Source organism: Mauremys reevesii, linkage group 8 (genome assembly GCF_016161935.1).
Source record: "Mauremys reevesii isolate NIE-2019 linkage group 8, ASM1616193v1, whole genome shotgun sequence".
NCBI lineage: Eukaryota > Metazoa > Chordata > Testudines > Geoemydidae > Mauremys > Mauremys reevesii.
Window position 1 is genome coordinate 38,112,470 of NC_052630.1, and position 25,701 is coordinate 38,138,170.

Sequence of the window (25,701 nt, forward strand, 5' to 3'; positions counted from 1 at the left end):
CATGTCTGACTGCGAAGTGGGGGTGCAGGACCCTCTGGCTTCCCCAGGACCCCGCTGGGGCGGGCTCACTGTGGGAAGCACACGGAGGGGCAGAGGATGCTGAATGCTCCAAGGAGAGACCCAGGAGGTGAAGCCATGTAAGTTTCTTGCCCTGAAGACAGTCTGCTCCGAGGGAGAGGAGGCTCCCCAAAGTCCTGTCTGGCTTTGTGGGGAGCAGTTCCAGAGCATCGCCCGGGGACTCCGTGACAATGGGTAATGAACATCAGTCTTAAGAAGATCCCAGAGAACCAACTGTTAAACTTGGAGATGATTGCTATTGGTTCTGTGTAGTGTTTCAAAGAATATTGTCATGTATAGTATGAAGAAGTAGACGTAGAATGTTAAATATGTTAAATGTTCTTTTGATAATTGTTAATGGGTTTTTTATATGACATGATGTGGGTATATGTTGTTAATAGGGGACCAGGATATACTGGTGTGAATATTGTGGCTGTGGCAATATTTTAGCAAGTGGGGATATAAGAGGACTGTTGTCCCCTCACTAAAACTCAGTGAGGGTTTTTTGGTGTGCTAGCTCCCAGTGCCAAAAGGAAGGGGAAGGGTCAATGGGAAATCAGGACCCTGAGACTGACAGTCCCCAGGGGCAATGGGGAGAGGCCAATTCTCTAGGTCAGCCTGATTGACAGGTTAGGCAGGCTAATCAGGGAGTCAGGAGGCCAGGGGGGTCCCGTCCTCCGGGTGAGCGGGAATTGCCTGGGTCAGACAGAGTGGGGCTGAGCTAAGGAGAGAGCAGGGGCTCGAGCTGAGCTGGGGAGCAGAGCTGTGCCAGATCCAGAGAAGCAGCCCAGAGAGCAGGTCAGTGCTGGGAGAACTGCAGCAACCAGAGCCAGAGGGGCCACGGAAGCAGCCCAGGGAGCTAGTGGCAGAGCAGCAGCAGTGCTGGGGCAGAGTGGAGCTGGAGCTGGAGCTGGAGCAGTCTGGAGTCGGGTGCGGTGAGCAGCTAGGGAGAGAGTGAGGGGGGACCCAGGTTAGGGTGACCAGCTGTCCTGATTTTATAGGGACAGTCATGATTTTGGGGTCTTTTTCTTATATAGGCTTCTATTACCCTGCACCCCCTGTCCTGATTTTTCACACTTGCTGTCTGCTCACCCTACCCTGGGTAGCGGGCCCAGCGCAGGGAGACACCCCCAGCCAAGAGACCCTACAGGCCAGACTTGGAAGGGAATCATAATCCTGACAGGGCAGGGGCAATGCTAGAAAGAAAGGTCCTGCCACCTAGAGCCTGAGGGCGTGTGGCCACGGCCAGCGCAAGTGTCCGACCTGCAGCATCCCTGCAGCACAGCCAGGGCCTGAGCAGGAGGCCTGGGACTTGTGAGGAGCAGACTGCGAGTTGCCCTGACATTCCAGCCATGGCTGGTTGTGATGTCCCTGTGCCACAGAGCAGGGTGATGTGTTTTCCTTTAACCTTTCCCATTTTTTCCTTATCTTTTAAATCGCTTGCTGCTTAATAAATTGTTTTTGCTTTGAACTGCATGTAATGATCAGTAGGTCAGGGAAGCATCCAGTGCAGAGAGAGCATCCTGGAGTGGGGAGACCCTAGCCTATGCCCTAAGTGATCACAACAAGGTTGGGGGTTGAGCCTCCCAGGAATCCTGGGCCCAGCCTTCTTGGGGTTACAAGTACTCTTCCAGACAGGAGAGTGGAAGGGACTCTGGGTAAAGGAAGTGGGAGCGAGGTGTCAGATCCTTCCACTAGTCCATTTCACTGGGATAGTGTATAAGCCAGGAAAGTTCCCCACAATAACGGGACCATTCCCTCATCTGGTGGCTATTTGCTTATGGGACACCGATATGAACCTGATGTGAGTTCTAGACAATGACCGGGGCCAGGTCTATACTGTGAAGTTTTGCTGGCTTAGCTCTGTGGGCTAGTATAGCTCTGCTGGCAAAACTCCCTGTGTAAATATAGGCGCCGACTCCATGAGTGCTCTGGGGCTGGAGCACCCACGGGGCAAAATTAGCGGGTGCTCTGCACCTACCGACAGCCAAGCTCCCTGCTCCGTCCCACCTCACCTCACCTCCTCCTCTACCTCCTCCCCTGAGTGTGCCGTGTCCCCGCTCCTCCTCCTACCTCCCAGTGCTTGCCGCAACCAAATAGCTGTAGCAAGCTCCGGGAGAGAGGGGGGAGGAGCGGGAACATGGCGCACCCAGGGGAGGAGGTGGGGCCAGGGCGGGGATTTGGGGAAAGAGTCCGAATAGGGGCAGGGAAGGGGTGGAGTTGGGGTGGGGACTTTGGGGAAGGGGTTGGAATGGGAGCAGGGCCGGGGTGGAGTTGGGGCAGGGCCGGGGGCAGAGAGGGGGTCGAGCACCCACTAGTGCCAGTAGAAGTTGGCGCCTATGTGTGTAAATGCAGCTTATACCAGCAAAAGAGTCATAAGAGCGGCCATAGTAGGTCAGAGCAATGGTCTAGCTAGCCCAGTGTCCTGTCTTCTGACAGTGGCCAATGCCAGGTGCTTCAGAGCGAATGAACAGAACAGGCAATCAAGTGATCCATCCCCTGTCTTCCACTCCCAGCTTCTGGCAGTCAGAGGCTAGGGACACCCAGAGCATGGTTTTGCATCCCTGCCCATCTGGCTACTAGCCATTTGGGCCTATCCTCCATGAACTTACCTAATTCTTTTTTTTAACCCAGTTATACTTTTGGTCTTCACAACTTCCCCTGGCAATGAGTTCCACAGGTTAACTGTGTGTTGTGTGAAGAAGTACTGCCTTCTGTTTGTTTTAAACCTGCTGCCTATTAATTTCAGTGGGTGATCCCTGGTTTGTGTGCTATGCGAAGGGGTGAATAGCACTTCCCTAGCCACTGTCTCCACACCAGTCATGGTTTTATTGCCCTCTATCATAGTCTCCCTCATTCATCTCTTTTCCAGTCTTTGTAATCTCCTTTGCTGGGATAGCTCATGCCCCTCAGGGTGTGACTATGCTGGCAGAACAGCACCTTTCATCAGTCACGCTGCGCCCCAGCGGGGCACTCCCCATGGCCGCACTAGCCAAGCTGGTGCTGAGAAGACAAAAGACCTTTTTGCCGTTGCAAGCTGTTGTCACTAGGGGCCCGCGGCTGGTGTAGCTATCCCGGCAAACTCTTTCTAGTGTAGCCGAGGCCTGGGTGAGCAGCCTGGGGAAAGCGGAGCCCCTGGGGGCATGGCCAGGCCAGGTCGGAGGCTGCTCCGTTCACCAGGCCTTACTCTGATAACAGCCTCCAGATGTAGCTGTCATTCTACTAAAGGGGAGCGGTGCTGCTAGTCGGTTCAACCCGCTGGTGCTCGCTGCTCCTGCCAGCATGCAGTAACACAGCCGCCTCCGCACCCAGCTTACCTTTGGTGCCACAAACTGGGACACTTTGTTCACCACCCACTTTGGTAACGAACCTAGAACAAACCCGAGTTACTCAGACAGCAAGTAAGGCAGCCCCAGCGCTCCTCCGGGGCTGTTTGTCCCTCTCCGTCCTTGTGTCTGGCAGTCCAATGGCATAAATACCAGAAAGGCAGCTTGGCAGCAGGTAGTGTACACTCTGTGGGGCCCAGTCCCTCCCTGGTGCCGATGCCCCCTCACGAGGACTCTAAGCTCCTGTCCGCACTTAGTTTCTTGTTAAATCTCCTGTGACAGCAGGGCTGGAGCACTAGTGTAGGCAAGGCCAGTGCTCCCTGGGGCTCCTAGGCCTGCCTGCTGCACAGTGGGCTGGCTTGGTCTCTTCCCCCACCCCAGAAAGTCAGTAATGCTGCAGACACCACCAGGAAACTGGCTTATGCATAAAACCGACAGGCGGATTTCCCCGGTGCCACCCCATGGAAACCGCCTGGCCCCTGTCTGGATCCCAACAGCAGCCTCCAGAGCTTGGGGGGCAGGGCTGTGGGGCTGGCAGTGCCCTGGGGAAGGGCTTGGAGCTCAGGGGACCGGGCTGTAGAGCTGGCAGTGCCCTAGGGATGGGTTCAAAGCTCGGGGGGCAGGGCTATGGGGCTGGCAGTGCCCTAGGGTTGGGTTCAGAACTTAGGGGGCAGGGCTGTGGGGCTGGCAGTGCCCTGGAGATGAGCTCCGGGGCGGGGAGCCAGGGGCTAGTTATGATGAGACGGCAGGGAAGAGAAGGCTGCATCACATAGAATCATAGAATATCAGGGTTGGAAGAGACCTCAGGAGGTCATCTAGTCCAGCCCCCTGCTCAAAGCAGGACTAACACCAACTAAATCAGGGGTCTCAAACACGCGGCCTGCGGGCCGCTATTTCCTGCGTCCCGCCAAGTGGCCCATACCCACCCCCCGGCCAACCTCCAGGACAAGGGTGGACAAACTACAGCCGCAGCATTGCCCCCCTTGAGCCCCGCACTGCTTCCTGAAGCGGCTGGCTTCACGTCCCTGCAGCCGAGGGGGGTGGGGCGGGGGAGAGAAGCAGAGGGCTCCCTCTGTGTGTTGCCCTGGCTTCCAGGCACTGCCCCCCCACTCCGCAGTTCCCATTGGCTGGGAACAGGGAATCGTGGCCAATGGGAGCTTCTGGGGAGGTACCTGGAGGCACAGCAAGCAAGGTGTGTAGCCCTGCGTTCCCCTCCCCCAGGTGCTGCAGGGACATGGTTTCAGCTACTTCCCAGAGCGGAGCGGGGCTGGGGCCGGCAGCCTGCCCGGGCCCCAGTGTGTGCTGCTGCCACCTCGGAGCCCGAAGCCCTCCTGCACCCTGCCCCCAACTGCCTGCCCTGAGCCCCCTGCCTGCACCTCAACCCCCTGCCCTGAGCCCCCTGCTGCACCCCAAACCCCAACCCTGTGCCCTGAGCCCCCTGCTGCATCCCATACCCCTTCTGCAACCCAATCCCCTGCCCTGAGCCCTCTGCCTGCACCCCAGCCCCCTGCTGCACCTCAACTCCCTGCCCTGAGCACCCGCTACACTCCTCATGCAGCCTCTGGGGGCAGGGAGGAGGTGGAGTTGGGGTGGGGACTTCAGGAAAGGGGTTGGAATGGGGGCAGGGAAGGGGTGGAAAGAGGCGGGGCCACATGGAAGGGATGGAGTGGGGCCAGGGCCGGAGGCAGCGAGGGTGTGTGTGTCAGTGATGCAGCCCTCAGGCTAATGAACTAGCCCTCATGTGGCCCTCGTGGTCATTTGAGTTTGAGACCTCTGAACTAAATCATCCCAGCCAGGGCTTTGTCAAGCCGGGCCTTAAAAAGCTCTAATGATGGAGATTCCACCACCTCTCTAGGTAACCCATTCCAGTGCTTCACCACCCTCCTACTGAAATAGTGTTTCCTAATATCCAACCTAAACCTCCCCCACTGCAACTTGAGACCATTGCTCCTTGTTCTGTCATCTGCCACCACTGAGAACAGCCGAGCTCCATCCTCTTTGGAACCCCCCTAGTTGAAGGCTGCTATCAAATCCCTCCTCACTCTACTCTTCTGCAGACTAAATAACCCCAGTTCCCTCAGCATCTCCTCATAAATCATGTGCCCCAACCCCCTGATCATTTCCGTTGCCCTCCGCTGGACTCTCTCCAGTTTGTCCACATTCCTTCTGTAGTGGGGGGACCAAAACTAGACACAATACATAACCAGCGTGCGAGCCGGGTGAAGCCGAGCACAGGGCACAGCAGCTGGCAAACACTAACCAATGGGCCAGGCCACCCAAGATAGGCACAGGAGTGCAGCAGTGTCCCCAAGGGAGTCCAGTGGAGAAAGGGGATGTGGGGGCAGGGGGAGTGGGCAGCAAGCCCACCAGCCCGTGTGCACTGGACAGACAGGTGGAGCTGGGTGTGTCCATCTGTCTGGCTCTCACATAGTCTTCTGCTCTCCTGCTGATGTCCCCTGAGCTGCCCTGCCCCGGCTTGGAAGGGAAGGGAAGTAAAGGGCTGGCTGCTTCCTTGGGGACAGGTCCTCCTGGGGACAGTCCATGTTCTTTCCCCACTGTTCATCACCAACTTTGTGTTTGGGGGGTGCTTGGAAATTGGCCCCATCCCTTTGGGGCGTGTCTCCCCCCCCCAGGTACAGCATGTCAAGCAATACTTCCCCCTGCACGGGGCTGCCTCTTCTCCACAAGCCACCTCTGCCCCGCCAGGAGGAGCTGCAGCATTCCCCTGGCTCATGTGGCATGCTGGGCGCTCACCTCGGGGGTCCACCTGGGTGAGGTAGTAGAGGGTGCAGGCATGGGGGCCGTTGGCCTTGACCAGGTAGCCCGTCTGCAGGGACACAGCCCTCACGAAGTCCTTCCGTGGTGGGTACTTCTGTAGAGACACCACACACAGATCAGTGCCTGCTGTGCACTGGCTCACCGGGCAGCCACACCACACAGGAGCTGTGCTCCAGCCCGCTCTGCCACAAGTTGTGCCACCTGCGGCTGGGAGGCCAGGTCCGGCACCAAGGCTTGGCCTGGCTGGGCCTTTCCCACCAGCATTGCCCTGAGCCCCACCCCTGAGCCAAAAGGCCAGTGCCTGACACCAGGCTGGGGAGCTCGGTAGAGGCCTGGCACCTCTGCGTGGTGCCAGGCAGCAGAAGCAGAGCTGCGGTCAGCGGGGTGGGGGCTCACCGGGTGCTTGACGCTGTAGTTGATGATCATGTAGTCGTTGTCCAGGGGCAGCCAAGAGCGCAGGGTGACAAAGTCCCTGTTCTTCAGGGGGCTCGGGCACTTCCCTGCAAGGGAGAGAGTCTGTTATCCCCCAAGCACCTGCAGGCACATCCCCCGATTCCCTCCCAGGAACACCCCTTGTGCAGGGCCAGGTATGGTTCCCAAATTTCTAATCACACAAAACCGAATAATCCTGCCCCGCCCCTTCTCAAAGGCCCGTCCCCCCACTTGCTCCATCTCCCCTCCCTCCATTGCTACTCTTCCCCACCCTCACTCACTTTCACTGGGCTGGGGTTGGGGAGCAGGAGGGGGTTTGGGTTCTGGGCTGGGGGTGCAGGCTCTGGGGTGGGGCTGGGAATGAGGGGCTTGGGGTGTGCGAGGGGACTCCGGGCTGGGCCAGAGGGTTGGGGTGCAGACTTGGGGTGGGGCTGGGGATAAGGGGTTTGGGGAGCAGGAGGGGGCTCCAGGCTGGGGCAGGGGGTTGGGGTGCAGGAGGGGATGTGGGGTCCTAGTGGCACTTATCGTGGCTCCGAGGAAGTAGCTGCCAGGTCCCTGTGGCCTCTAGGCACATGGACTGCCAGGCGGCTCTGCGCGCTGCCTTCGCACCCTCAGGCACCGCCCCCCGCAGCTCCCATTGGTCACGGCTCCCAGCCAATGGGAGCTGGGGAGCTGGCACTTTGGCGGGGGCAGCGCGTGGAGCCTCCCTGGCTGCCTCTGAGCCTCAGAAACCTGGTGGCTGCTTCCCGGAGCAGCATGGAGCCAGGGCAGGCAGGGAGCCTGCCTTAGCCCCGCTGACTGGACTTTCAATGGCCCAGTCACTGATGCCAATCGGAGGCACCAGGGTCCCTTTTGTGCTCGAAAACCAGATGCCTGGCAACACTAGGGCCGAGGCCCTGCCTGATGTGAAGAGTGGCAGGTGAGGGGTCCAGGGGAGGGGAGGGCAGCCCCCCACTGCCCCCACTCACAGGCATAGTATCCCACATCAGCGTTGGCCGTCAGGCGCCCGATGTCATAGGTCTCGATGACGTTGGAGTCCCATTTCTTGCGGTAGTGGGTGTCGTGCAGCACATCATAGAGTGTTGCGGCTGGCACGTCCTTGCAGGTGATGCGCAGCTGCAAGGGGAGGATGGAGGGAGGGCTTGCAGTCAGCAAGGCACTGACAGGAGCCCAGCATGCCCACACAGGCCTGGGGGCGTGGGCAGGGTGTGCCAGGGGCAAGTGTGCGAGAGGGGCACGTGTGTGACAGCAGCCGTCTGCCTGTGCATGTCAGGCTTATTGGCACAAAGGAGTAGTGTGGCTCATCGCGGCTAGTGTGCGGATATGTATGGGGGGTGGCCCAGCAGAGTGCATGCTAGGATAACAGCAACCTAGGGCTGGAAGGGCCCTCCAGAGGGCATCTAGTCCAGCACCCGGCACTGAGGCAAGACTAACTAAACATATAAAATGATGGGGTCTAAATTAGCTGTTACCACTCAAGAAAGAGATCTTGGAGTCATTGTGGATAGTTCTTTGAAAACATCCACTCAACGTGCAGCAGCAGTCAAAAAAGAGAACAGAATGTTGGGAATCATTAAGAAAGGGATAGATAATAAGAGAAAATATCATATTGCTTCTATATAAATCCATGGTACGCCCACATCTTGAATACTGCGTGCTGATGTGGTCACCCAAACTCAAAAAAGATATATTAGAATTGGAAAAGGTTCAGAAAAGGGCAACAAAATGATTAGGGGTATGGAACGGCTTCTGTATGAGGAGAGATTAGTAAGACTGGGACTTTTCAGTTTGGAAAAGAGACAACTAAGGGGGATATGATAGAGGTCTATAAAATCATGACTGGTGTGGAGAAAGTAAATAAGGAAGTGTTATTTCCTGCTTCTCATAACACAAGAACTAGAGGTCACCAAATGAAATTAATAGGCAGCAGGTTTAAAACAAACAAAAGGAAGTATTTCTTCACACAATGCACAGTCAACCTGTGGAACTCCTTGCCAGAGGATGTTGTGAAGGCCAAGAATATAACAGGGTTCAAAAAAGAACTAGATGGAGGATAGGTCCGTCAATGGCTATTAGCCAGGATGGGCAGGGGTGGTGTCCCTAGCCTCTGTTTGCCAGAAGCTGGGAATTGGCGACAGGGAATGGATGACTTGACGATTACCTGTTCTGTTCTTTCCCTCTGGGGCACCTGGCATTGGCCACTGTGGGAAGACAGCATACTGGGCTAGCTGGACCTTTGGTCTGACCCAGTATGTCTGTTCTTATGACCATCCCTGGTGAGTGTTTGTCTAACCTGCTCTTTAAAATCTCCATTGGCAGAGTCCACAACCTCCACAGGCAATTTATTCCAGTGCTTAACTACCCTGCCTGGTAGAGAATGTTTCCAAATGTCCAACCTGAACCACACAGGCTGCAATTGAAGCCGATTGCTTCTTGTCCTGTCCTGGGGCTAAGGAGCAGTAGCGTAGCTAGTGGGGTTCAGTGGAAGCAGCTGCTTCCCCTCAGGGCGGCAGGCGTGGAAATGGTGCCTGCCGGCCGGCACTGCCAACAGCACAGTGGAGAAACCGTGGGGCGGCAGGCTGGCGCTTAAGCGGCGCCTGCCAGCCGGTGCTGCCAGCAGCACAGCCGGAGAAGCCATGCAGGGGCGGCAGATGCGGCTGGAGGAGCGAGGGGGCTGGCTCCTCGGGTCAGGGCTCGGCAGCCAAGTGCTCCCCGGCCCCCCACCCCTTGCTAATGCAGCGGGCCGGGGGAGGCGAAAGGGCCCCTGTGCCTTTAAGGCCGCCTGGCTGGCGAGCCCCACGTGGAGCGTGCTGAGCACTGGGAGCAGGCCGGGGACAGGCAGCAGTGCAGGAGGGAAGGTGAACGGGGGGGGGGGAGGGTAGTCCAGTCAGGGGGCGTGGCCAGAGGAGGAGCCATGGGAGGGCGCCTTTTTTATGTTTGCTTCCTCTACACTGAAAACCTGGCTATGCCACTGCTAAGGAGAACAACCGATCGCCCCTCCTCTAGGTAATGGATGTCTAAAGCGGGGTTTTCAAGCATCCAACTTTCCAGGACAGCTGAGGGGACCCTCCCAGTAACCACACTGCCATTAACATCTCCTTGAGTCTGGGTACCCACCTGCCTAGCTCTGCCTCAGCTCCCAAACACGCTCTTCAGTCACACAGAGCCAGGCTGGGGTGGATTCCGCTGGGTGTGCAGCCGGCTGGCAATGCAGTGGCCTTATGGAAGCCTGAGAGCAGGGGGAGGGGCCTGGAGAATTAATGTGTGACACCCAGGGATGCTGGCTTTGTTCCCTTGCCCCAGTCACATGACCTGGGCCAGGGATCCCAAGGGGCTACCTCTGGCACCTGGCAGAGGCTGGAATTAAATGCATATTAAAAATGCCAAGGCAAGCCAAATGCCACAACTGAGCCCAGCCCCAGCCGCAGAGGGCACTCAGGGAATCATAGAATCATAGAATATCAGGGTTGGAAGGGACCTCAGGAGGTCAGCTAGTCCAACCCCCTGCTCAAAGCAGGACCAATCCCCAACTAAATAATCCCAGCCAAGGCTTTGTCAAGCCTGATCTTAAAAACTTCTAAGGAAGGAGATTCCACCACCTCCGTAGGTAACCCATTCCAGTGCTTCACCACACTCCAAAATTCATTCATATGTAACCCTTCTGCCCATCTGAGTTGGCAGCAACAAGGGCCGGGTTCAGTATCCAGGGGTTCCATTTCAATAACACAATGCAAAACCAGCTCGAGCCCCGACCCAGTGACCTGGGCACCTCTAAGGCCTGGTGTACACTATGAGTTTAGTTCGAATTTAGCAGCATTAAATCGAATTAACCCTGCACCCGTCCACACAATGAAGCCATTTACTTCAACATAAAGGGCTCTTAAAATCAATTTCTGTACTCCTCCCCGATGAGGGGATTAGGGCTGAAATCGACATTGCCATTTTGAATTAGGGTTAGTGTGGCCACAATTTGATAGTATTGGTCTCCGGGAGCTATCCCACAGTGCACCATTGTGACCACTCTGGACAGCAATCTGAACTCGGATGCACTGGCCAGGTAGACAGGAAAAGCCCCGTGAACTTTTGAATTTCATTTCCTATTTGCCCAGCGTGGGGAGCACAGGTGACCACGCAGAGCTTATCAGCACAGGTAACCATGCAGTCCGAGAATCGAAAAAGAGCTCCAGCATGGACTGCACGGAAGGTACTGGATCTGATCGCTGTATGGGGAGAGGATTCCGTGCTAGCAGAACTACATTCCAAAAGATGAAATGCGAAAAAATCTCCAAGGGCATGATGGAGAGAGGCCACAATAGGGACTCACTACAGTGCTGCGTGAAAGTTAAGGAGCTCAGGCAAGCCTACCAGAAAACCAAAGAAGCAAACGGAAGGTCCGGGGCAGAGCTGCAGACATGCTGCTTCTACGCTGAGCTGCATGCAATTCTAGGGGGGTCTGCCACCACTACCTCACCCCTGACCATGGATTCCGAGGAGGGGGTAATCTCAGCCATGGCTGAGGATTCTCTGGACAGGGAAGATGATGATGATGGGGAGGATGACGAGCTTGTGGAGAGCACACACCACTCTGTTCTCCCAACAGCCAGGATCTTTTTCTCAGCCTGACAGAAGTACCCTCCCAACCCTCCCAAGGCATTATCCCAGACCATGAAGCCATGGAAGGGACCTCTGGTGAGTGTACCTTTGTAAATATAAAACATGGTTTAAAAGCAAGCTTTTTTAATGATTAATTTGCCCTGAGGACTTGGGATGCATTCGCAACCAGTACAGCTACTGGAAAAGTCAGTTAACGTGTCTGAGGATGGAGCGGAAATCCTCCAGGGACATCTTGGGGAGGGGGCGTTAGTTTGATTTCTGCAGAGATCTTCCCTGATACCAGCCATGCAGTGTGGGGAGGGATAAAGTGATCATCCCAGAGAATTGGATGGGGGTGGGGGTTAGTCTGGTTTCTGCTGCTGCACGTTAACAGGAAAACCGCAGCACTCAACAGGCTTTGCTTGGTATGTGGGAAAGGAGGGCACTGCTTTTATGAAGGCTGCAGAAGCCGAAAGACAATGGCTTACCATGGCCACATGCAAGCTGAATTCTGTTGCCCGGACCTGCGTCTGTGATCTCTAACACCAAAGCCGCAGACACTCAATATTAAGATGCAAAATGAGACCTTATACTGAAATCACATGTGCTATGTAATCTGAATAGTGTTGCTCACCGTGAAAGAGTATAACCATTGTTCTGTAAAATGTATCTTTTTAAATACTTCTCTCCCTTTTTTCCCTCTCTCCTGCAGCTGCAAATTTTTCAAGCCTCCATCCTCTGTCCCAAAGGCTATCTCAGATAAGGCGGCGGAAAAAAAGGACGAGAGACGAAATGTTCTCTGAAATCATAGAATCGACCCGCAATGAAAGAGCTCATCTGAATGAGTGGAAGAACACGGTATCAAAGAACAGGAAAGATGCTAGGGAATGTGAGGACATGAGGGACCAACGTGAGGACATGAGGGACCAACGTGAGGACAGAAGGGACCAACGTGAGGAGAGGAGAGATGCTCAAGATGAGAGGTGGCGGCAGGAAGATCAGAGGAAGCATGATGCAACGCTGGGGCTGCTGCATGATCAAACTGACATGCTCCAGCGTCTGGTGGAACTTCAGGAACGGCAGCAGGATCACAGAGTGCCGCTGTAGCCCCTGTATAACCACCTTCCCACCTCCCCAAGTTCCATATCCTCCTCACCCAGACGTGTAAGAACGCGGGGGGAGGCTCCGTGCACCCGCCCACTCCACCCCAGTGGACAGCCCAAAAAGGCTGTCATTATTTTGAACTTTTGAAGTGGCCTTTTCCTTCCCTCCTATCCTCCTCCCAAACCCCACCCGGGCTACCTTGTCAGTTCTCTCCCTCTTTTTATAATCAATTAATAAAGAATACATGATTTTTAAATGATAGTGACTTTATTTCCTTAGAAAGCAAGCTGTGATCGAAGGGGGAGGGTGGGTTGCTTACAGAGAATGAGTCAATCAAGGGGGCGGGTTTTCCTTAAGGAGAAACAAACAGAACTTTCACACCGTAGCCTGGCCAGTCATGAAACTGGTTTTCAAAGCTTTTCTGATGCGCAGCGCTTCCTGGTGTGCTCTTCTAATCGCCCTGGTGTCTGGCTGCACGTAATCAGCAGCCGGGTGATTTGCCTCAGCCTCCCACCCCGCCATAAAGGTCTCCCCCTTACTCTCACAGAGATTGTGGAGCACACAGCAAGCAGCAATAACAATGGGGATATTGGTTTGGCTGAGGTCTGAGCGAGTCAGTAACGTGCACCAAATGCACATTCTACCACCATTCTGCACTTGCTCAGCTTGTAGTAGAACAGCTACTGTCCAGGCTGCCTGTGTATGGCTTCATGAGCCATGGCATTAAGGGGTAGGCTGAGTCCCCCAGGATAACTATAGGCATTTCAACATCCCCAACTGTTATTTTCTGGACTGGGAAGTAAATTCCTTGCTGCAACCATTTAAACAGAGTAGTGTTCCTGAAGATGCGAGCGTCATGAACCCTTCCTGGCCATCCCATGTTGATGTTGGTGAAACATCCCCTGTGATCCACCAATGCTTGCAGCACCATGGAAAAGTACCCCTTGCGGTTTATGTACTGGCTGCCCCAGTACTCTGGTGCCCAGATAGAGATATCCATCTATCGCCCCAGCACAGTTAGGGAATCCCATTGCAGCAAAGCCATCCACTATGACCTGCACATTTCCCAGAGTCACTACCTTTGGTAGCAGCAGCTCAGTGATTGCTTTGGCTACTTGCATCACAGCAGCCCCCACAGTAGATTTGCCCACTCCAAATTGATTCCAGAGGGTTATCGCCACTCGCTTCTCAACTGTGAGGGCTGCTCTCATCTTGGTATTCTGGTGCTTCAGGGCAGGGGAAAGCAAGTCACAAAGTTCCATGAAAGTGCCCTTACGCATGCGAAAGTTTCGCAGCCACTGGGAATCGTCCCACATCTGCAACACTATGCGGTCCCACCAGTCTGTGCTTGTTTCCCGGTCCCAGAATTGGCGTTCCCCCTCTAGAACCTGCCCTATTAACAGCATGATCTCCAAAGCGCCGGGGCTCGCGGTTTGAGAGAATTCTGTGTCCATGTCCTTATCACTCTCGTCACCGCGCTGCCGTAGCCGCCACCTCCTCGCCTGGTTTTTCAGGTCCTGGTTCAGCATAGACTGCACGATAATGCGCAAGCTGTTTACAATGTTCATTACTGCTGTCTTGAGCTGAGCGCGCTCCATGCTTGCTGTGGTATGGCGTCTGCACAGTTCACTCAGGAAAAAAGGCACGAAATGGTTGTCTGCCGGTGCTTTCATGGAGGGAGGGGTGAGGCTGTACCCAGAACCACCAGCAACAATGTTTTTTGTCCCATCAAGCATTGGGATCTCAACCCAGAATTCCAATGGGCAGGGGAGACTGCGGGAACTATGGGATAGCTATGGGATAGCTACCCACACTGCAACGCTCTGGAAGTCGACGCTAGCCTCTGTACATGGACGCACACCGCCGAATTAATGTGCTTAGTGTGGCCGCATGCACTTGAGTTTATACAATCAGTTGCCCAAAAGCGATTTCTGTAAAATCGGAATAATCCCGTAGTGTAGACATACCCTAAGAGGCAATACTTCCCTTCTCGCAAGCACAGAGTCTGAGTGTAGCAAAATCCTTTTAATAAAGGAGGGAAACAATGCAGCATTATGTTGGGGAAATACCACAAACAGGATTCATAACACAAACCATGAGCAAAAGACCCACCCCCAAGTAAGTTTGGCAATGTCCTTTTCCCCTCAGGGTCTTAAGTCCAGCAACCCAAAAAAATCACCCAAAAGTCCAACAACCCAAACGTTTCTGTCCCTGGTCAGTGCAGCCCCAGAGTTCAAAAGTTTATCTGCAGAGTTTTACCTTCCAGCCTGGGTGGAAATGGGGGGGTGCTGGGGTGTTAAAGGGCACCTTACGTGGTCCGAGGCTGTCACGGAGTCCCCGGGCGATGCTCTGGAACTGCTCCCCACAAAGCCAGCATGAAGCCTGCCGTGCTTGGGGCGGCAAAATACCTAGAGCCGCCCCTCCTCCTGGGCTTTGGGGCTGTGAACGCTGCAGGCAGCCAATCTCCCCCCGCCCCCTCCAATCAAACCCTCTCATCTGAAAACTGATCCGGCCATCCTCATGCATTGTCCCATCTAAATCACACTCCAGAGCAAGCAGGGTTGGGTTTCTCTCCCCAGCCCCTGGCTGGGCCCTGTGAGATCAGCGGTAACCAAAGCTATTAACTGGTAACCCAAGCTGCAGCACGGTATCAAATCCTCAAGAGAGTGGGTGCATTATTGATGAAACCACCCAGCCTGGGTGCCCCTCAATGCTGTGTGGCTGCAGCACCGGGTGGGCTGACGGAGACGTCTGTGACCCCTCATTAGAGGCCCTTCATTTTTGATGAGGTGCTCCGCAGCTGCCAGGTAACTAGAGACAATCCTTTGTATAGGCTGCCATTGTCACTCCCCAACACCCCATTAATCTCAGACTATCCGCCCAGCTCCCCTCAGCAGTCCCCCACAGGCACCTTGTGGCCTGGTTTGTTTGCAGAGCAGATGCCCCGTGACGGCGCTGGTGAAACATTATAGTCTCTTTCCTCTCCTGTGGGCAGGCACTGGGATGTCTGGCAGCCTGCTGACTGCCTCCATCACACATCCACCTCCTAGGCCTGCAGCCTTTGGCCCCTGCCCTGATGGGCACTGCTGGGTGTACGGTGAAGCTGTGCCTAGGACAGAGAGGCCCGGGCCCCTTCTTCTGCTGTTCTGCCTGTGCAGGGGCCAGTGAGGATACCCCCATAGTGCACTTGGCCAACTGCACAATGCTGAAGAGTATCTGAGCAACAGTGTGGTTGGGGTGGGCAGATTCCAAGCCCCCAGCTCTGCAGCTTGATTCAGCTAACTGGCGGTGTTGAGAGGAGCTTAGCAGAGCTCAGCCAGAAAGACGCTTAAAAGAACTCCATGCATTAAAGCATCCCTAGCTCACCAGGGTTAGAGTTTCACAGCTGGGAAATTGGGGCATACGTCTCTGCAGCTTCCCCCTGTATCAGCTCCCCTTTCCCCGCCCACCTGGAACACCCCAGCTCCCAGCCAGTGGATCTCCACGGCAATTCCAACAGAGGCCAAAGTCCCCAACTCAACCCCTCTGCAAAACACCATCCTGCCCCACAGAAACAGGTCCTTCCCCAGCCCCCGGCGATCCAGGGACCCCCAGACTGTGCCACATAGATGGGAAACCCCACTTGGCCTACACCGCTTTGTTCCCAAGCTGCTCACAGGCTCCATTGCAACCCCCGGGCCCAGCGAGCACCGGGGTCCCACAGTCACAGACACTAAATCCCATGGCCAGAATTGGGGCACTTTCAGCGGGGGCCGTGCTGTGGAATGTTTCTGAAGTTGGGCTGCTCCTCCGACTCCCTACGAGCCCTGGGTAGCGGGGCTGGATTGCAGACATGTGGAGTTTTAAGAGCGCCTGTGTTCTGTTGAACCGAATGTGCCTCTGTAAACAGCCCAGTGAACTGTGGGTGCAGCTCCCCCAGCAACTTCAGCTCAGACGTGCTTGCTCCACAGGCTTGTTCTGACTGCCAGCCTGAGCTCTGGGCAGCAGGTCGGGCTCCCTCCTCCTGTGCACCACCTGCCACAATGATTCTGCAGCCAAGCCAGGCCCTTGGTGACAACAGTGCAAGTTCTGCCTTCAAGGCGCATGCACTGAGTGGCACTGATGGACCATGATGCACTGCCAGACTGATTGCAGAGTCTGCCCTCTCACTCCCCATCGCCAGCCTTCTGGGGAGGATCTGAGTGAGGGTTCAGAACAGAATGTGAGTTCCAGACTGCCTCACTCCCTGGTCGTGGCTGCAAGATGCTGAGTTAAGACGGGCTGAGCATTCAGTGCAAGTTTTCTAAAGCAGTTGCAATAGTTATGCCATGTACCTGCTCCCATTTTTATAGTCTCTGAGCCCCCCATTGATAGCCACCTCGGAAAGGCCGGGCAGCACCATCAGCCTCATTTAATGGGGGGAAACTGAGGCCCAGGCAGGCTGAGTGACTGGCCCAAGGTCACACAGGGAGACTGTGGCAGAGACCTGAATCCACGCCTTCCAAGGCCCCAGCTGATGCCTAAGCACTTGGCCATTCTGCCATCTCCAGCATACGTCTGTGCATGCACCCACACACAGAATCACACTCCCCCAGACACAGAAAATCACCCTGCCCCCATGTTTCCATGCACAGTTACACACCCACCAGAGGGCACACACTGTGTGGCCATTCACCTAAAGAGACTCTCCACCTGCCCATATTCACACAGCCTGTACATGTTCTGGATAGGGGCGAAGCTGTACATGGTCTAAGCCACCTCCAGCTCAGCTCCATGTGGCCCCAGCTCCATTTCAGTGGCAGAGGAACAATTTCCTCCCTCTGTGCTGCAGAGCTAGCCCCACAATGGGGAGTGTGTGTGGGGGGGTCAGGTCTGGAGAGTGAGTAGGGGAGGGCACAGTGCACCCTGCCTGGCTCAGGAGTGGGAGCAGCTGTCCCACATCCTATAGACTGGGCAATCAGTGCATATGGAGGTACCTCAAGAAGTCAATATTGAATCTCAATGAATGTCCCCAGCCAGCACTGGCCCATAATGCACTGGGCCAGATACCATGGGAGCCCATGGCTGGTGTTTTGTTTTCTGCTCCTCTGACACCCTGCCTGATGGCTGCACGTCACACATGAGCAGTACAGGAGAGCTAGCCCAGCAGACAGGAGAGATGGTAAAACATGCATAGTTAGGAATGTCCCCTGTGGGGCAGGTACCCCCATGCAGAGAAACTCAGGCCCCCGTGGGGCAGATACCCCTGTACGGAGATTCCCAGGGGTCCTGTGTGTGGGGGGGGTACCCCTGTGTGGTGATATCCAGGGCCTCTGTGGGGCAGGTACCCCTGTGTGGGGATACCCAGGGCCTCGTGGGGCAGGTACCCCTGTGAGGCGGGTACCCCCGTGCTGTGATACACAGGGCCCCTGTGGGAGGGTACCCCCCTGTTGTGACACTTGGTGCGGGGTGGGGTGTGGAGGAATGAGTAACAAATGGAAGATGAAGGATTTGGTTTGTACCATTAATAGGCAATTAGCAATTTTTAAATTCCCTTTCCTTTCCTACCCACTAGTATGTTACTGCTATCCCCCCTACTCCACCCATGGGACCTGTGCTGCCCACAGTGCCAGGTATCAACCCTTCTGCTGCTCCTGACCGTGTGCCCGTCTGACCGGCATCAGAACCTTCCCGTGTCAGTCTCCCCTGGTGATGTCCTGGTGCCTTTGACAGTCCCTGTGCCACAGACATGGCATGGCAGCTGTGCCATGGAGCCAGCTCTGTCCTGGTGACCTCACCAATGGCAGGGCCTCTGCTGCCCTGCTGGAGAAGATGCAGAGCAACTGCTCTTCTACAGGACTCAATGCATTTTCTGTTATTACCCCGAATAGCCCCCGGGAGTGTCACCAGACTCCCCCTCGAGCCCTTGCTGACCACAAGGCAGTCTGTGAAATCCGTGCAGCCCCAACTGGAGCAGAGCGGTCCAAGGGACCCTCCCCCTGGGGATAAACACGCTTCTGGGAACACCCTGCCCCTGCTGGCTAGTTAAACCCCGAGGGCCTTCCCGGCTACTCTAAGGTGCTTGCGCTTCATACTAGTTTCACTTCCAGGGCTCGCTGTGGTTGGGCTCAGGCCAGTCCCACAGGAGGGAAATGCTGCCAGTGGGGATCTGACTATGGCAGCCTGCTGTGGGCTCCAAGCATCCATGTGACTCTTGGAACGCTGGCAGCCCCAGCATGCCATGGGTGGTGTGTATGCCCATGTGTGGCCAGTGTCCCAGCCAGCACTGCACTAGAGCGCCCCCTGCTGCACTAGGGACCAGCTCAGATTTGGGAGCACAGCATAGCACCCTGGCCAGCACCTCACTCTCCTCTCGGAGCATGAGCCTTTCTCCCCTTCATGCCTAGCAGAGCCTACCTGGGGCCATGGCACTGACTGGGGATCATGGGCTGGGGGAGGGCGGTGGAGATGAGCAGCTGCTCCCCTGTGCTGTACTGTGTGGGCACCATCCATGAAAGTGCTTTGGTGTTCCAGCAGGACAGGCCTTTTAGCTCAGCAGCTCAGTATCACTAATGCACAACTCATGGACTCCTTTGCAAAGCCAGCCAGTGCTCTGCCATTTGTGGGGGCTGGGAGCACCCTGGAACAGGGCAGGGCGGGGCGGTATTTAATGCAGTGATGATGGTAATAATCAGGCTTTGCAGGTTTCCTGGGATCCCAGGATCTCAGCAGAACTGGGCTTCACAAGCTGCTGGACAGGCTTCTTTACTCAGTTGGGGACCCCGCAAGGCTCCGAGGCCCAGCACTCAGAACAGTCCACATCAGCTAGTTACTCAGCTAGAGTCAGTGCAGCTGGGATTTGCTGCCAAGTGCAGGGGGCGGGGGTAACACAGTAGCCACCATGTGACATTCGTCCCTGTTTGTGAACTGGCCTGTGCCGGGGGCGTACGCCGAATCCATGCACGCGGAGTCCCAGGGCTTGGGTTCCCCCTGCACTGGCCTGGCCAAGCGCAGCGCTCTCTGTGCAGCAGACATCCTCTGTGCTAGCTCTCATGGCTCTGGTGTGTGGGCAGCTTTGGAGGGTGCCCCAGCCGCACTCGATTCAGCAGATTTCTCAGGCAAGTCTAAGAGCCATTGTGGACCCCGGATCTAGGCGGCTCCTCCCCCAGCTCTGGGCCTGTGTATTCTAACAGACCAGGGCCATCCTGTGCTTTCTGGGACAGGCCTGACCTCACCGTAAACTGAGCCCCCCCAGCTCATCACGCAGGGCCAGCTCAGCGTCCCTGAGCCCTGGCAGACCTGGCAGGGGCAGCACAGCTCAGCATTCCAGTGCCATCCTAACCAGAACACTGCAGAGCCACCACGCCAGCTGGATGCAACTGACTTTAATCAGTGCCCCTCCTGTTCCCTTCCCCCAGTCCCTCCTGGCCCCTTGCTGCAGCCAGCACCTGGCCCACCTCTAAGTCCTGAGTCCCAATAGCCAGAGCTGCCCATGGCTACTGCAGGGGGAGCAGCCTTGCTGGGAAGGTGATATGGGACAAAGTGGGAGTTTTGTAGTTTTATAAAGCCTATGTATGCCTCAATTTCCCCAGTATGCTGCATTGTTACCCAGTGGGTGGAAAGGGACTGTTGGCTCTTGAGGCAGTTAAGACACAGGTGTAAATGATGCTTAGCTGTGTGGGACTAAGTGGGTCATTGGCACACTAAGGGTTTTTTCCAAAGCCGGGGCCATAGCACTGACCCTGTGGATCCATGACAGGGGAGTGGGCTGCCCAAGCGGGGACATGGGAAAAGCAACAGAGTGTGTAAAGGAGAAGTGTTCAAAATGGTGTGTGCTAACCTGGGCGAATGTCCCCACCCTGAGGGGCCTCGGATACAAGGGGGGCACACGCCAAGGATATGTGCAGGTTGGCAAGCTGGATCCGTGGTTAGAGCCCAGGGCTCTGGAGTCCCACTGCTCCACCCTTCCCTGACTGCATCCCTGGACATGTCTCCATGTAGGATGGGCACAGGGACACACAGCCCCTCCCTGGCACTCCCAGGCCTGGGTGGGTGTGGGGCCGACGCTGGTGGGGGGGCAGACGGTCTCATGTGTTCATACACTGAAGTCGTGGGCCAGCCCCAAGGGGAGAGGGCTAGGGACTCAGGGTAAAAGCTACTGTACTTCCTGCCCTCAGGAATCTAACACAATGTCTAGGGCTTGGGGAGGGTGTTTGTGCTGAAGTTTGTGGGGGAGGGTGTGGGGTGTGTGTTTGGGGGGATAATGTGAGCATGGAGGTGACGGGCTGTTTGTGCAGCAATGGAACTAACCTGCAGGTCTTCACTCATTTCAGAGCAGGAGATAGTCTAGTCTGGTGACTTGTGCACTGGGCTGGGACTTAGGAGCCCTGGCTTTATTCCTGGTTCTGCTACTGTCCTGCTGTGTGCTTGGCCAAGTCACCTCCCCTCTCCACCTTGTCTGTGCAGACTGGGAACTGAGAGGGCAGAATCTCTGCTGGGGCTCCACCAACTGGCTGTCCCTCTGCACTTCGGAACATGCTGTAACCACTCCTCATGATATTTGGTGTTTAGCTTAAAGGTTCAGCTACAGAAGCCATGTGATGTTATGGAAATCTCAGCTTTCATTTAATGAACTAAGCTTCTAGTGCTTGTGGTATGACTGTGAGAATAACTGTAGCCTGGTGGTTAGGATAACCATGTGGGAGGTAGAAGAGCCAGGGGCCTTTGCCCCTGACTTCAATTATTATAGAGACAAAGTGGATGATGTAACATCTTTTACTGGACTAACTTTTGCTGGTGGAAGAAACAAGCTTTCCAGCTACACAGAGCTCTTCTTCAAGCCTGGGAAAGGTACTGCCAGGGACACAGCAAAATACAAGGTGGAACAGATTGTTTAGCATAAGTAGTTTACTCATATTGTAAAGGACCATTCAAGGTGAAGTGGCCTGTTCACACCTCTGCAGTCAAAGGACAAAAAGGGGATTAGTGGGTTACAGATTGGTGTAATAACCCATAAATCCAGTATCTTTGGCCTGGTCTACTCTACGGGGTTAGGTCAAATTTAGCTGCGTTAGGTTGATTTAAAAATGAATGCGCCCACACAACCAACCCCGTTTCGTCAACCTAAAGGGCTCTTAAAATTGAATTCTGTACTCCTCCATGGCGAGGGGAGTAGCGCTAAAATCGACTTTGCTGGGTCAAGTTTGGGGTAGTGCGGAGGCAAATCGATGTTATTGGCCTCTGAGAGCTATCCCAGAGTGCTCCATTGTGATCGCTCTGGACAACACTTTGAACTCCGATGCACTAGCCAGATACACAGGAAAAGCCCTGGGAACTTTTAAATTTCATTTCCTGTTTGGTCACCGTGGTGAACTCAGCAGCAGAGATGACCATGCAGTCCCCCCAGAATCATAGAGCGTAGAATGTTTCTATGCTCCCCCTATCATCTCTGTCTCTGAAGTTATCGCAGATTAGAAGGCAAAAAAAACCGCACTCGTGATCATAGGCGGCGAGTTCTATGGGCCCATGGAGCCCAGGCCCCACCAATAATCCTAAAGGTGGGCCCAGCTCCACCAATGTTTGGGCCCCAGGCCCTGTGCTTTGGGGGGTCCCCGCGTTGCAATGCCGGGTGCTCTCACCGCAGCGGCAGCTCCCGGCAGAGGCCCCAGCAGCAACTGGGCTCACAGCCCATTGGCCGGGAGCCCCAGCCAATGGGAGCTGCCGGGGGCGGTGCCAGAGCTGCCTGGCCACGCCTCCACAGCAGGGAGGGGGAGCGAGCCACCGGCAGCGTCTGAGCCCTGGGCAGAGCAGCAGCAGGGTCTGTCCCTATCAGACAGACTCAGCCGGTGAGCTGTGGGGGCAGCCAGACACATGGACACAGCCGGGGACGGGGGGTTTGGTGGGGACAAACAGACACAGCCAGGGGGTTGTGGGACAGACACACATGGGGGGGACAGACACACACAGCTGGGGGTGGTGGGGGCAGCCAGCCAGACACAGCCGGGGGGTTGTGGGACAGACAGACACCAGGACACAGCCAGGGGTTGTGGGACAGACACACACAGCGGGGGACAGACAGACACAGCCGGGGGTGGTGGGGGCAGCCAGACAGACACAGCCGGGGGTTGTGGGACAGACAGACATAAGGACACAGCCAGGGGGGTTGTGGCACAGACACACACAGCTGGGGGTGGTGGGGACAGACAGACACAAAGACACAGTCAGGGAGGGCATTGGTGGGGACAAACAGACACAGCTGGGGGGTTGTGGGACAGACAGACACAACCGGGGGTGGTGGGGGCAGCCAGCCAGACACAGCTGGGGGTTGTGGGACAGACAGACACAAGGACACAGCCAGGGGGTTGTGGGACAGACACACATCAGGACACAGCCAGGGGAGTTGTGAGGACAGACAGATGGACACAGCTGGGGAGTTGTGGGGACAGACAGATGGAGCCGTGGGCGGGGAAAGGAGCAGCAATGGACACCCCGGGGCTGGTATAAAATACACAGGACGGGGAGGGGGAGCTTCCTGAGGGGACTATAGCAACACCCCCCGCAGAGCAGACCCAGGTTGCAGCTGGCTCCGCCCATCACAGCCCCCTGCCCCACAGAGACCCACACAACCCTCTGCCCCCTCGAGAGACTCCCAATGACCCCTGTCACTCCTCTCCAGAAAGCCTTCCCCTTTGTGCCAGCCCACTCCCCTCCCTCACTGCCTCCCTTCCTCCAAAGCTCCCTACAATCTCCCCCTTTGCCTTCCGCCCCCCAGCCCAGCCCATTCCATTGGCCGGGAGGCTCCCAGTCTAGTGGCTATCAGGGCCCACGGGAGCTGCACATGAGGCAGGGTGCCTGCCTGCAGATGCAGACCTGCCTGGCTGTGCCTCCACAGCACAGGGAGGGGGAGCCCGAGCCACAGGTGAGCAAGCCCTGGTCATCATCACAGGCCCAGTAATTCTCTGGATATTTAATTTCACTGAGGCAAAATGTGTGCAATTTTATGGGTTGAATGATTGAATGACATAATACCCACCTGCCCGCATTGTCCATCACTAAGTCCAGTAATTTTGTCAAGTGTTTGTTGCACAACTTGGTGGTGCCTACCCCTACCTTGTGCTTCAGGGGGTGATGGGGTCCAGGGCAGCCTGTTATAGCCTGTTATAGAACTACCTGATTAGTAATTGGATATGTTGGCTGGCATCTTTTTTTACGTGTTCGCTCCCCCTGATGTTAGAACCTGGCTACACCACTGGGGAGGGGAGCTTCCTAGACCCGTGCAGTTGGGGCTTAGGTGAATTTTGTGATACTGTGCCCCTCCCCAGCTACCACCCTGCAGTCCCCACTCCTGCACCATGCTGGTCAAGGGGCAGCCCCATCCCCAGTGAGGCTATGGTGAGGGGTGGCAGCAGGGGAGGCCACATGTGATGGCAACCTCCCCCCTCGGTACCCACCATAGGGGAGGTGAGTGGGCTTTCTGGACCTGAGAGGAACCTAGGAGCATGTGCAGTGAACTGCGGGGGAGAGGAGGGGTCCCTCCCCTGGAGCTTGCTGCTGCCAGGGAGGGTGGAGGGGAGTCCTCTTTGGCCCTAGCCCTGGGCAGCCTGTCTGCACCCCCGAGTTCCTTATCCCCAGCCCTGCCCCAGAGTCCTCACCTGACGGGAAAAACACGCAACTTAAATTTGGTGGTCAGTTTAGAGTATCATAGAATATCAGGGTTGGAAGGGGCCTCAGGAGGTCATCTAGTCCAACCTCATGCTCAAAGCAGGACCAATTCCCAACTAAATCATCCCAGCCAGGGCTTTGTCAAGCCGGGCCTTAAAAACCTCTAAGGAAGGAGATTCCCTAGGTAACCCATTCCAGTGTTTCACCACCCTCCTAGTGAAAAAGTTTTTCTTAATATCCAACCTAAACCTCCCCCACTGCAACTTGAGACCATTACTCCTTGTTCTGTCCTCTGCTACCACTGAGAACAGTCTAGATCCATCCTCTTTGTAACCCCCTATCAGGTAGTTGAAAGCAGCTATCAAATCCTCCCTCATTCTTCTCTTCTGCAGACTAAACCATCCCAGTTCCCTCAGCCTCTCCTCAGAAGTCATGTGCTCCAGCCCCCTAATCATTTTTGTTGCCCTCCACTGGATTTTCCAATTTTTCCACATCCTTCTTGCAATGTGGGGCCCAAAACTGCACGTAGTACTCTAGATGAGGCCTCACCAATGTTGAATAGAGGAGAATGATCATGTCCCTCGATCTGCTGGCAATGCCCCTACTTATACAGCCCAAAATGCTGTTAGCCTTCTTGACAAAGGCCAGAGGAGGGAGTGTTAGTGCCTGTGCGGACTTCTGGGAAGTGCATGGGGTGGAAGGGGATGCTGGGATGCTCTGGAACCACTCCTTCAAAGCCAGTCAGGACTCTGGGGGAGCCTCCTCTCTGAGCAGACTGTCTCCAGGGCAAGAAGCTTACACCTTCCTGGATCTGACGTCAGAGCATTCAGCATGCCCTTCCACACCATGTACTTTCCGCAGTGAGTCCGCCCAGGCGGGGTCCTGGGGCAGCCAGAGGTCCCTGCACCCCAACTCCGCAGTTAGATGTGACTCTCAGCCAGACTGTAAAACAGAAGGTTTATTAGATGATGGGAACACAGTTTAAACAGAGCTTGTTGGTACAGAAAACAGAACCCCTCTGTCAGGTCCATCTTGCGGGGTGGGGAGCCCAGAACTTGGTTCTGGGTCTCTCCCCATTTCCCCAGCCAGCTCCAAACTGACACTCCCTCCTCTGGCCTCTGTGTCTCTTCCGGACAAGGAGGCCACCTGATCTCTTTGTCCCCAATACCTTCAGTTGGCATCTTGCAGGGGAAACTGAGGCACCCACACAGTATTCAGAGAAAATATTAAGAACATTACCACTTCATCACAACAGGTGCAACAAAATATAATACTGTATATTGAAGTAGGCAAGTGCTGCTTCTGACTTTCCACTTTTAATTGACCCTTGTAATCTTGTGGCGCTGACGCGTTGTAGCTTCATTTTATATCGGCTTACAGGGCAGGAGCCGGGGGGCACCACCATTTTGGGCCCCACCAAAAATTATACAAACCTGCCACCTATGCTCGTGATGACATGTTTTCTGAGCTCATGCAGTCCTCCCGCACTGATAGGCCACAGCTTAATGCATAGAGGCATTCAGTGGCAGAGGCCAGGAAAGAATTAAGTGAGCACGAAGAGTGGAGGCAGGACGCGACGCTGAGGCTAATGGGGGAGCAAATGGACATAATGAAGCATCTGTTGGGGGAGAAAATGGACATGATGAAGCGTCTGTTGGAGCTGCAGGAAAGCCAACAATAGCACAGACCCCCGCTGCATCCACTGTATAACCGCCTACCCTCCTCTCCATGTTCCATAGCCTCCTCACCCAGACCCCCAAAAAGGTGCAGGGGAGAGACTCCGGGCACCCAG

General features: G+C 55.5%; 1 protein-coding gene across 1 annotated transcript in view; it reads right to left on the reverse strand.

The window, feature by feature from the left end:
• LOC120370729 (START domain-containing protein 10-like) overlaps positions 1-25,701 on the reverse strand; it is a 43,614-nt gene that overhangs the window by 5,019 nt on the left and 12,894 nt on the right. The window contains exons 2-5 of the mRNA XM_039485836.1: positions 7,562-7,709; positions 6,558-6,661; positions 6,138-6,255; positions 3,375-3,427 (exon numbers count right to left, since the gene is read on the reverse strand). Coding sequence (XP_039341770.1) covers positions 3,375-3,427; positions 6,138-6,255; positions 6,558-6,661; positions 7,562-7,709 — 423 coding nt within the window. The remainder of the gene's footprint in view (positions 1-3,374; positions 3,428-6,137; positions 6,256-6,557; positions 6,662-7,561; positions 7,710-25,701) is intronic.